Here is a 12257-nt window from a genome sequence, read left to right on the forward strand (position 1 = left end):
GAAGAGAAGTGGTAAAACATCCAGCAAGATGATATTCGCAACCTCATAGACAGCATGTGCCGACGTGTACAGGCAGTTATAGAGGCTAGGGGAGGCAATACAAAGTATTAAGTTATTTTTTTGTAGTTTTTCTTTGTTATTAGGTTAAGTTACATTTAAGTTGTTTTTTTATGTTTTGTTATTGTTATCATTGTTCATTAAAACCAAGATCATGTCGTTGATTTTAATCATTATTTAAATACAGTGCTTCTGGGATGTCGATATGACATTCCTTCGATATCAATCACCAAAGCCCCCATCGTCGTATTACAAATTAATACAAAAGATAATGGTAATACAGTATACTCCCTTTATAACGAACACGGTTATTACGAGGTTTCGCTTATAACGAGGTACATTAGATGTCCCGTGAAATTTCTATTGAACTATAACCCTTTATAGCGAGGTAAATTTGCTTATAACGAGAGAAAATAAGATTGAAAAACGTGTTTTTTACGTTTTAGCTCAGCCGTAGCTATAAATAAATACCCTTTTTAACTGCGGGCCGCCCGCAATAAACTTCTTACAATTTATGATTCTTAGTCGGAAATGTAAAATTTATGATTCACAAGTGTCATTGTATTGGGTTGACCATTCACACCTAATAATATGGGTCCTAATAGACAAGATGTGGAAAGTGTTTTAAAGGTTGTCAGAAACTTTATCCAAGACAAAACGCAAATGAAGAAGCATAAAACTGTTTCACATCTTTAGAAACTATGATAGATAGAATACTGGACAATTTAAAGCAGTCAAAAATGACAAAATAACTTTATACGCTTTATACATATTTACAGAATACAGATTTTTGTTTTAATGTATATCATTGACAGTAAAAGTAAACAACTCTTTTATGTTTTAATATATTTCATTGACAATAAAAGTAAAAATAACTTTTTTTCAAAAACGCCATTCAAACAATATTTATTAGCATCTTATATTGCTCCGAATGGCTTCACTAGAGAAAGTTAATGTTTTAGAAAACTACATATTCATATGTATGCACAATATTATTGTTGTTGGATATAACGAGATCCGCTTATAACGAGGTAATTAGTCTGCCATTTCAGTTCTCATTATAGAGGGAGTCTACATAGGAAAAGTCGTAAATTGTGGGTGGCAGTCATTTCACTCCTAAAAATGAACCAATCCATATTTTCACATGAAACAAAAAACATAATACTTAGAAGACATGGTTGCAACCGGAAAATAAGGTTTTACGAAAATCCGCTAACGGAATTATTCCACAGGATGTTTCAAAGTTAGGATAAAAAACCACCTTTCGATTAACCCCGTATAATAAGTCAAATACAAAGTTTTATTAAAAAACTCACTATACTTTAAAATTTATAAATTTTTACACAGTGTGCTAAAAAAATCATCAAAATAAAAAATACTTTGAATTTGACCAAAATTTTCTCCCTTGCGTTTTTTTTGCATCTGAGTGTATATACAGTGTGGAAACCACTTATGGAATAAAATTGTTTGTGTCCTTATTATAGAAAATAATAAAAAACTCTGAGACACGTTAACTTTTAAATTTAAATGTGCGCTTTTTAAACATAAATTTATAGGTACAAGGTGATCCACGCAAGTCTGGCATAGTCCATAATCCTTATTTTTAATGAAACACCCTGTATATTTTTATGTTTTTTAAAGATTCTTAACAACCTGATTTCAACGAACTATATCATGTAGGGTCTATAATGAATAATACAAGGTGAAATTTTGAAATTAGTAATTTATCACGTGTTATGGTATTATTTTAAATTAGCTAAATACACAAAATACACTTCTACTCTAAGTGTCAGTATATTGGGGAAAATTTCTGTTTAGTAACCATGTTAACATTTTTTGTCATGAATAGGTAAAAACTGTCTGGATAGTCTGCTAATTAAACTAAATCGGTAAATAATGCGAATTGTTATCAATCAGTTGTTGGTGTGTTGATATTTTACATTAAAATAATACAGAAATAAAAATGAAATATTTAACTGAGACCCGCCGAATTGAGATTTTAATGATGATCGGTTACGGGGAGAATGTCCTCACTCCTGTCCTAAGGTGTCTCCATGAAGAAAAACTTCATCCATATAAATTGACTTTTGTGCAGGAGCTAACAGAAGATGATCCAGATCGTAGAATGGATTTCTGCGAAAGAATGATGGATAAAATTAACACAAATGAAATTGTGGCACAATTGGCACTTGGCACAATTCTTTTTTCTGATAAATCAACATTTACATTGAACGGACAGGTAAACCGACGAAACTGTAGATATTGGTCAGCGGAGAATCCTCATTGGATGCGTAAGACACACACTCAGTATCCTCAAAAGTTGAAAATTTGGCAGATATTATAGGTGTTCATTGGTCCTATTGGTCCTATATTTGTAGATGGTAATTTGACAGTGGAAAAATATTTAAGCATGCTAAGAGACGATGTTCTTCCTCACTTGGATAACTTATATCCCAATCCAATAGATCCTACCCTACCGCATGAAACTATCTGGTTCCATCAGGACGCTGCAATACCCCATTATGCTTTAATGGTGAGAAATTACTTGAATGAAATCTACTTCAATAACTGGATTGGACGAAGGGGTACTATAGAGTGGCCAGCTAGGTCGCCAGATCTTACGTCTTTGGAAGTTTTTCTGTGGGGTTATCTCAAGAACAAAGTATATGCAACACAACCAACTAGCATTAAAGACCTCAAAGAAAGAATAACTACAGAAATACGGAATATTTCACCTCAAACTTTAAAGTAAATTCGGGACGAGTTTTATAGGACACTGTGTTATTCCTAACAACAAGGTGGAAAACATTTTGAGCATTTATTTTAATGTAATCCAATCAATTACTTCGGGTATTCTATGAATTAATTGTCTTGAAGAAAATTATACTTAATTTCAAAATTTCACCCTGTATTATTCACAATAGACCCTACATGATATAGTTCGTTGAGATCAGGTTGTTAGGGAACTTTTAAAAACATAAAAATATACAGGGTGTTCTATTTAAAAAATAGATTATGGACTATGCCAGACTTGCGTGAATCACCCTGTACATTCAAATTTATGTTTAAAAAGCGCACATTTAAATTTAAAAGTTTAGGTATCTCAACGTTTTTTATTATTTCCTAAAATAATGACACAAACAATTTTATTCCATAAGTGGTTTCCACACTGTATATGTGTGTGCTTATTGAGTTCATTTATCAGCAGCTCTATGATTTCTTTTGCATAAAGAACAAAAGATGTACATTTAGTACTACCACCTTTCTAAGAGAATAATTAATATTCACCTCAGCATAATATATTTTTTGCTTACCCTTGACCTAAGCATTTTTCAGTAGGTTTCGATAAGTTTCTTTTCTCCATTTCGGATATTTTCCACGTGAAGGCTTTTAGAGTTGTCGCAAAATGGTTCTGGCCTGATAAAAAGAGTACTAGCTAATTCTTTGCAGTACCTACTATCAGCCAAATCGTTTCCCGTAATTCCTTTATGTCATGGAACATTTAAATTTGCGGTCTCAATCAGTTACAGGCCAACAAGTTGTAGACTTCAGAGTCGTTAGTTCATCTTGGCTATCAGAGGCAATAAATATTTTGGCCGAATTAGACATTTTTCAGGAATTCCGGGACCAAAAATCTCTTGGTAGTAATTCCGGTTGAAGTATTGTAGAAGTATTTCCGAGGACTGCTGATAGTGCAGTTGTTACATCTTCAAAAATCACAGGGAACATTTTTAGAGCAGATTCGTATTTTATTTTGCAGATATTTTAGAGCCAGATCTGTAACACATTGACTTTTGAGAAAATCACACAACCACATTTTGAGGAAAAGAAAAGTACTCATTTTAATTAATTTTGTTACAGGAGATGAGCAAGTGGAAGGAATGAGTGTGTCTGACGCACCGACTGAAGAATTTACCGACCCTGCCATTTTGGTTATACGAGAAACGGTGAAGATAAGTTATTCGAAGGAAGAACTTCTGAAATTACGTGAAGCTCCGCTGTCAAAGAAAAAACCGGACTTCTTCGATACTTCCGAAGTGTAAGTACTGACTATACTTTTTTTTTGATCCATGTTTAAAAAAAGGTTTTTAAATTACATACATTAACAATTTCAAAGATAGTTTTAAATAGTTTCAAATTAAAAAGTTGGAAAGCATGTCTATGAATTACTTAATTTAGTGATATATTTGAAGGTGGTGAAATTGTTTTGAAAGACTAGAAAAAATCATGTAATTAGAGCCCTTACATTTCGTGATCAACACTGCCCTTAAACCAAGCTAATAAAAAATAACTTTTAGACAAAATTCGACAGTATTCATCAATATAGTTCCTTATAAGGTGATTTACTGATTTCAAAACTTCTCCAAGAGTTCGATATTTTTATGTAGAATGATTTGTCTTCGGCTTAAAAATATGACTCAAATTGCGCAATAACATCATTTGATCTAAACATCTTTCCTTAAAATATTTCTGTAAGGTCTGCACATAGCCAGTAGTCGCTGGAAGTCAGATTTGAAGAATACGATCGCTGCGGAACCATCCTGAGGTGTATTTCATGAACTGTTATAAATTTAATTAGGATAAGCAATATTCCACTAGGATAAGCAATCTATCCTTCTTTCTGTCCGAAGCGTCTAATTCTTTAATATACTTGTAGTCTCACAGAAAGCCAGAAGGTTCCTGGAACTTATAAGAGAAAAATTCCTTGAGGCTACCCCGGCCAATACTGAAGGGTACTACAATCGCAGATTCGGGCCTAGAAGCAGAGTGAGTGAGCCCCGTCTTGCTGCTTGCTCCCCTGCACACCCGAGTATCCCGGTACCTAATTCAAGTTGACCTTGTTGGTAAACGGAGCTTGGAGCTAACTTGGAATGCCCGCAGGACCTTTAGAGCTGCCTGACCCTCAGAGGAAATATATATCGTCCTGAAAAGACAAGTCCTATTAATTGTCTCCTGAGCACAGATTAAGATGAAGATGATTGAAGATGAAAGACTCAATTCCGATTGAGATAATTAAACCATTCTCTGAGATTTCGGAGTCATACTAACTTACAATGACTCATTAGATGGTAAAGCACGCAGAAATGAATCGCGTTTAAGATCAGTAATGGCATATGCGATACAAACGAGAACCGACACAGCAGATACAAAATCCTAATCTAATCGTAATACTTGACCAATACTTAAGGAATGAAACCAGCTTGTCACTTGAATATATAAAGAACAGAGCCAAGGTTTAATACAAATACTTCAGTCGTCAGAGACGAAAATACCTCTGACTCTCTAAAAATCATACGAACAAGCTGAATTTTGCTGAGAATGTCAATTTTAAGATCCTTAAAAAGATGCAAAAAGGTATACCACTTTTACCCCCTAGCTTCCCCTTAAAACGCCCCCTCATAGGGGAGGGGGCACGGAAAAAATCGGTTTACCAAAAATCTGTACACCTTAGCGAAAAATGTTTCAAATAATAAATATAGCTGAGATAATTTTGAACAAAAATCTTTATTGGCATTTTTTGTGTATAATAAACCGTTCTATCAGAAACAACGCTTGAAGCGACCGGTTATTTTGAATGTCAGTTACGCGCTCGAAATCAATTTTAAATAAAAGTAAAATTAAAAATTCGATGTCTTTTGATCAGAGTGTCCTATCGACAAAAATCAAAATGCGTTTTAAAGGTGAAGAGTGCAGCTTTACTATGCAATTTTTATATTTTGTCGCAAATAAAGTCAGTTTTTATAAAGGCGGTAAATTAATAAAACATTTCGCGATTTTTGCCATTTTTTATGATTCAAAGTGAGTGTAATCTTCAAAACTTATAACATGAAATTTCTATTTTGAGTTACCCATTAACGTTATTTACGTCATAAGCGGTATCATTGAATATGTTTTTATTTAGAAATTATAATTGAATATGTTTTTTTTTTATTAATTCAATCAAATTTTAATGCATAAAACGCCTAAATACGTGTTTTCTTATTTTTTCCACTTAGGGGTAGTTTTAACCCCTTAAAAACAAAAAGCACACTTCACCCATATATAACTTTTACAAAAGAGGGTAAGACAAACTTAAATCCAAATTTTCAGCTAAATTCATGCAGTCCGACAGCTTTGGGAGCTATTTTCTTTGGGAGTTACTTGACTAATACCGGACTAATGGGTGTTTAAAGTTAAAATATGGATTTTAATTTTTTCAATAATTAGTAGATAATAGTAATAAATAAATAATAGTAATAGTAGATAATAAAACACTTCAGTGCACTTTGACCGCTGCGGCTTGAACGGTACGCGCTTATTATTTGTAAAACAAAATAAGAAAGTATTTTATTGACCTACCTATGAATTATAACAATCATCCTTGTGAAGGACAACTGCAAGAGAAAATGGGACTTAGATAAATTGAAAGAAGGAAGTAAGAAGATTTGTACAAGAAGTAAATACAGAGATGCAGTTCAGATAACAGCAAATGGAGGAACAGTGGAAAAAATTAAACAAGGAATAAACAATGCAGCAGAGAAAGTGGTTTACAAAATGCAAAATAAAAGAAAAAATAATTGATTTGACAATGAGTGCAAATTAACAGTGGAAGAAAAGAATAAAACAAGATTGAAATGGGTATGCACAAGCAAAGAAGAGGAACGAGAAAAATACAAAGATCGAAGGCAAAAGACAGAGAAATTATTTAAATCGAAAAAAAAAAATCAAAAAGTAGAAGAAAATATCAACAAGAAACAAAAAATAAAAGATACAACTCAAAACCATTGTACCAAGTACTATTGATTCTATCACTAGACAAGATAATACAAAAAACTGTCAAACGCAGGAACTATAAACAAGAATGCAGTACAAATAATAGGATATGCGGACGATATAACCATAGTAGCAACAGATAAAAAGGCATTAAAGAAAACCTTCCAAGAAATGAAAGTGTAGATATAAAAAGAAGAATTCAAGCGTTAAATACAGCGTTTTATAGAAATAAAAAAATGTTTAGAGATAAGAAGATAAGCTGAAACATAAAAATGAAAATCTACAAAACGACCATAAGACCAATAATAGTATATGCTGCAGAAACATTTACATTAACAGCAAGAGAAGAAGAGCAATTGAAAGTTTTTGAGAGGAAGATTATGAGAAAAATACTGGGACCAAAGAGGGAAAAAGAAGAGCATACAAGACAATGGATGAATCACGCAATACAAGAATGGATGGGTCAAGAGAACATAGTTAGAGCAATAAAGATACAAAGAATTAGATGGTATGGACACATAATGAGAAGAGAGAAGAGCAATCCGTTAAGAGTTATAACGGAATGGATACCACCAGGTAAAAGACCAGAGGCAGACCTAAACTGAGTTGGAGACAACAAGTGGAAGAAGACTTAAGAAGTATGGAAATTAGAAATATAGAAAGAACAATCAAAGAGAGAGAAGAGTGGAGAAAAGTAGTGAAAACAGCGAAGTCACACCAGAAACTGTAAAACCAAACCCAGAATCGGATGATCCCCCACACAAAATTGCAATTTTTTTGCATCTTTTTTGAAGTCCCAAAATTGACATTCTCACAAATTTAGATGTCAAATCGACTGATGATTGGACTATTATTGTGGATAGTAAAAGGGCAGCAGGACTTCTAGCACAAAACAGGTAATTTTCCCATGTAAATCTCCATAAGAAATTCTAAGGTCCATTCTGGTCATTTTTTGATCTTTTTGTGGTGAAGGCGCGACAGCTCGTCAGATCGTGACGTGTGAGATATCGTCGGAAAGGGGAGGTGGTAACGAATACGTTAAGACAAAAAACAAACGCATAGATAATATCAAAACGGCACTATATCGTATCTTCGTTGCTATTGATCCGATTGCAACGTATGAGGCGTCAAACGAAAGGTGAGACAATAATGAATACGTCAAGATAAAAAACAGACACAAAGACATTGCCGAAACGACATTACAACATATCTCCGTTTCTATTGGTCAGATATCTACATGTAACACGTTAAATGAAAGGGGAGGGTAAAGGATATGTTAAGATAAAAACAGCTAAACACAATGCTAATACGACACTATATTGCATCTTCTGTCATACTTATTCGTTTTTAACGATAAAAGCGTTAAATGAAAGAGGATGGGGTAATGAATATAAAAAACGAACTCATCGAAAAAAGACTCTCTCTCTATCTCGAAACAATATATATGATATGTCATTGAAATGGATATAACGTACAGCAGCGGCTATCGCTGGAAATAAAACGAATAGGAACGTATACCATTCTTAAAATATGACCAACCCAACAATCATCCACTATATAATCTTCTCTGACCGATCGTTACAATATACGAATCATCATAATTCGACAATGTTCTGACCTCTACACACTAAACTCATATGATTGATCACTCTATACACGGATCTCCTTCCAATCATACACCTGCTCTTTACAAAGAGGTATGGCTGTATGGCTACATTATAAAACGAATCTTACTTGATATAGATATCATCTGATTGATCACTGCCCAACATGAATCTTATCTGAACGATCACTACTATACATACACTATACATAGAAAAATCGTTTAACAATTAGCATAACACAAACAACTGTTTGATATATGATGATCAAGTTGTTTTCAACAGGTCCTCGAAGGTCCTAATTTTTAATAGTATATAATGTAACATATTTGTAAATTTATAACATTTAAAGGGTTTTCACCCATATATTTTAGTGGCTCATAGCATGTACACTTTGTTACACTGATGATGGAATTTACATTCCGAAAATATTCTGTATTTGTGATATAGCCCGTTTGATTATTTTATTTATACCTTTTACTAAAAAAAATTTGAAATAAATTTTTTTTGTGATACATGGTATACAGCCAGCTACAGGAACTTAGTTTCCTAGTGGATTCTAGGTTATCTGTTCTTAAAACTAGGAAATTCTCCGACTCCTGTTTTGGGATAGGCTATCGAAGAACAGACTTAAAACTAAATCGAGATAAAGGTGATCATCGTCTTAAATTGTTAGGAAGGCTGCACGAACACATACCTCTGGAGTTAACCAGAACGGTTCATTAATTTGAAGGTGGTCCATATCGAATATCTGTTTAGTGGTCATATCTAAACATCTTTTTTAAATGTGCTAATCTTAAGTATCTTAATTTAGAAATAATATATACAAAACTAATATCTATTAGAATTATCATACGATATAAAACACGATAAACGCAATGACATGATGTGGTATGGCCTATAAAAAGGTTCTGTTTCAGATATATAAAAACGATGAGTGATATTAAAGTATGATTAAAACGTATATTTAAAAAAAAGTGGCTGTATTTTTAGTTGCAATAAATAAATTAAGTTTAAAAAAAATGACTATATCCAATCAACAGGAATGGCTCATTGAAATATTGCTTTGTGTTGTATCGAATCAACATCCATCTTAGGATCAATTGAACAATGCCCCCACGGAAGTCTATCATAAGATTCCGGAAGGTGATGTTTTTTATCATCATTGGGGCTTAGCGTAATCTTGATTTGCGTTAGGGTATAAACATGGTGCTTATCTGAGCGGATAAGATTTTGCGAGGCCTTCTTTGTCGTAAAGGTATTTTGTCGATAATTTTTTTATGGAGATTTACATTTCTAGGACCTGTTTTGTCCTAGAAGCCCTTCTGTCCTTTTTTTGTGGAACTGTATCCCAAAAAATATAAAATATTCAATTCAATGTATCCAGGTTTATCCAGGTATCCAGCACATTCTTTACATTGTACACTGACTATGTCTATGAACGTTCGAGCTTTGAATTTAAATGTTAACATTAAAAAAATGAGAACTATGATTATATGAAACTTACAATCATATCTAGATAAAAAAAGTAGCTGAAAGGATAAAAACTAAGACGCATAGGATATGAAAGAAAATATCTTGCAAGATTTAACAGACAAAAGAAAGCCATCTAGTATATAATTATTATGTATGACAATACACAAACAAAACAGTGCAAGAACAGCGTAACATTGAAAACAATCCGCCAATGTTGGCACTAACTTTTAGTAATAGATCAAAAGATTTTTGGGACTCCGTTGCAAAGGTTAATTGAACGAAAAAGGCAGCCATGGCCAATAAGTTTATAAGAGATTGGCTCTTAATCAATGTGTATGATCGTCACGTGTTTAAAATTAAATTGAGGTTGTGTTGGGTTTACTAAAGATATTTTATGTAATTTATGTATCGATTAGTTGTCATGTCGAATTATATTTTGAAATGGCAGGTAGTTAATTCGAAATTAATTAACCTGGCAATATAAACATCTTTTTGTGAAACTGTTACATCTGCATTTAACTGAAATAGCGGATGAGTGGCCATGACAGGATGTTTTAAAGAGAAAATTGAGTTGAACATAGATAATACTTACATAATTTATATAATACGAAATCTTCGTGGAAATTGCTAATAAATTGAATCATCCAGAAATTTTATCAATTTTATGGATGTCATAACCTAGTTATGAGATCGGTAAATAACATTTGATAATACGAAAAAAAAATGTACATAGAAAGAATTGATAGAAAAAAAATTGCATGAAATTGAAGACTTTAATTGAATATGAAGGTGCAAGCGGATGTTTGCGGAACTGACATTGTTTTTCTTTCCAAAAGTGACTAAAAAAAGTCTAAATTCAACGAAAATGTTGATTACTCTTGACAGCTGAACAGCTTGGAATTAGAAACAGCCCTTATGCAATCGACGATGCAAGAAATGCCAGGGCTCCATAAAGTTCTCTCCAAGTACCCTCAGATAAGGCTATCCTCACACAAAAGGAGTCAGTGAATACACAGAATGGTGAATGAAGAGACCATAAAAGAACTTTCAAAGATGTACTTTCCCGAGTCTGAAACAAAACTGATATCACTAGACACGTGGCAGCACACTGGACTAGCTATTGAGCTTATGATTCTAGGAAAAACCAACGCGGTGTGTGGCCAAACATGTGGTAGATCAGGACAAAATCAAATGGGCCATATAAATCACCGCGTCCGGACGGGATTTAACCTATACTTTTACAGAAGGGAAATGACCTTCTTTAAAAAGTTTACTAGCTTATAAAAAGATACTACAGGCTAGCTTAGGCCTGGGGTACATACCAAAAGCACGGAGGCCCATAAGGGTAGCTGTTATATCTAAACCGAGCAAAACCGGACAGGAAAAAGCTAAGTTCCTGAGTCCGATAAGTCTGATGTCATTTGTAATGAAGAATAGATGAAACAAAGTTGCATATAGATAGACTGCATTCTAAGGAGTCTTATGATATTCGTCGCTAATATGTCAAAAGCTCGTATCTCAATTTTCGATGGTTTTGTGTTTTTTGGGTTGCACATTAGGAATTCGAGCTACATCGATTACAAAACCTCTTATCTCAAAGCGTGTGACATTGCACCTGCGTCACTCGAATTCATAAACCTCGTATCTCACATGTTGTACACAAAACCTCGTAAGTCAACAAAATTTGTAAATATTGAACTTTTTGCGAAGTTATATGGGTTTATAAGAATTATAAGTGTTTATTAGAAGCTATGGTAAGTGAAATCATCTTAATACGTTTTTTTAATAATACGTAGATGCATTGTTTTACGTTAAACACAATCATAACTAATATTCCATAAAAATTGAGGTTATGATGTTTCAATTAATCTATTCAGTTGATCAACTAAAACAAATTATATAAATCAATTAAAGAAAAACAGAAACTTGTTAGTTGGTGCAAGAATTTCAAAAATAATGTATTTCAGTAAATTTTTCACTGAAAAAATTGTGATACGAGGTTTTGTTACCTACCTAATTGTAATCAACTATTCAGAATAATGACTTATGAGGTTTTTTCGAAAAAAAAAAGTGTTTTTTTTTATGTTTTATTTTTAGGCAAGCTGGGCTACGAGCATGGTCAAATCAGCAATATTGAGCAAGATTGAATCCTGATATTGACCATTCCAAAACTAATGCCAGAGTTTTACGAAATTGTAGACTACTTTTAGTTGACATTGCTAACGAGCTGAATGATAGTATTAAAAATCGAGATTCACATTCTAAAGATTGAGTCGGAGAGCTTAAAAGCCATGATAGTGCAGAAGATGGAAAAATGCTTGTGCGTCTGAAGGTGTAGAGGCAATTGACGTTCAACAACATACAAGCTCC

The 12257-nt window shown here is 33.2% G+C and overlaps 1 protein-coding gene across 3 annotated transcripts in view; it reads left to right on the top strand.

Moving 5' to 3' along the window:
• The first annotated feature begins 3921 nt into the window (after positions 1 to 3921).
• Positions 3922 to 12257, top strand: part of LOC140435087 (eukaryotic translation initiation factor 4E transporter-like) — a 71761-nt gene continuing 63425 nt past the window's right edge. For all 3 annotated transcript variants that reach the window (XM_072523789.1, XM_072523790.1, XM_072523791.1), the window contains exon 1: positions 3922 to 4096. In XM_072523789.1, coding sequence (XP_072379890.1) covers positions 3939 to 4096 — 158 coding nt within the window. In that variant the 5' untranslated portion in view covers positions 3922 to 3938. The remainder of the gene's footprint in view (positions 4097 to 12257) is intronic.

This window comes from Diabrotica undecimpunctata, chromosome 2 (assembly GCF_040954645.1).
Source record: "Diabrotica undecimpunctata isolate CICGRU chromosome 2, icDiaUnde3, whole genome shotgun sequence".
NCBI classification, from domain to species: Eukaryota; Metazoa; Arthropoda; class Insecta; order Coleoptera; family Chrysomelidae; genus Diabrotica; species Diabrotica undecimpunctata.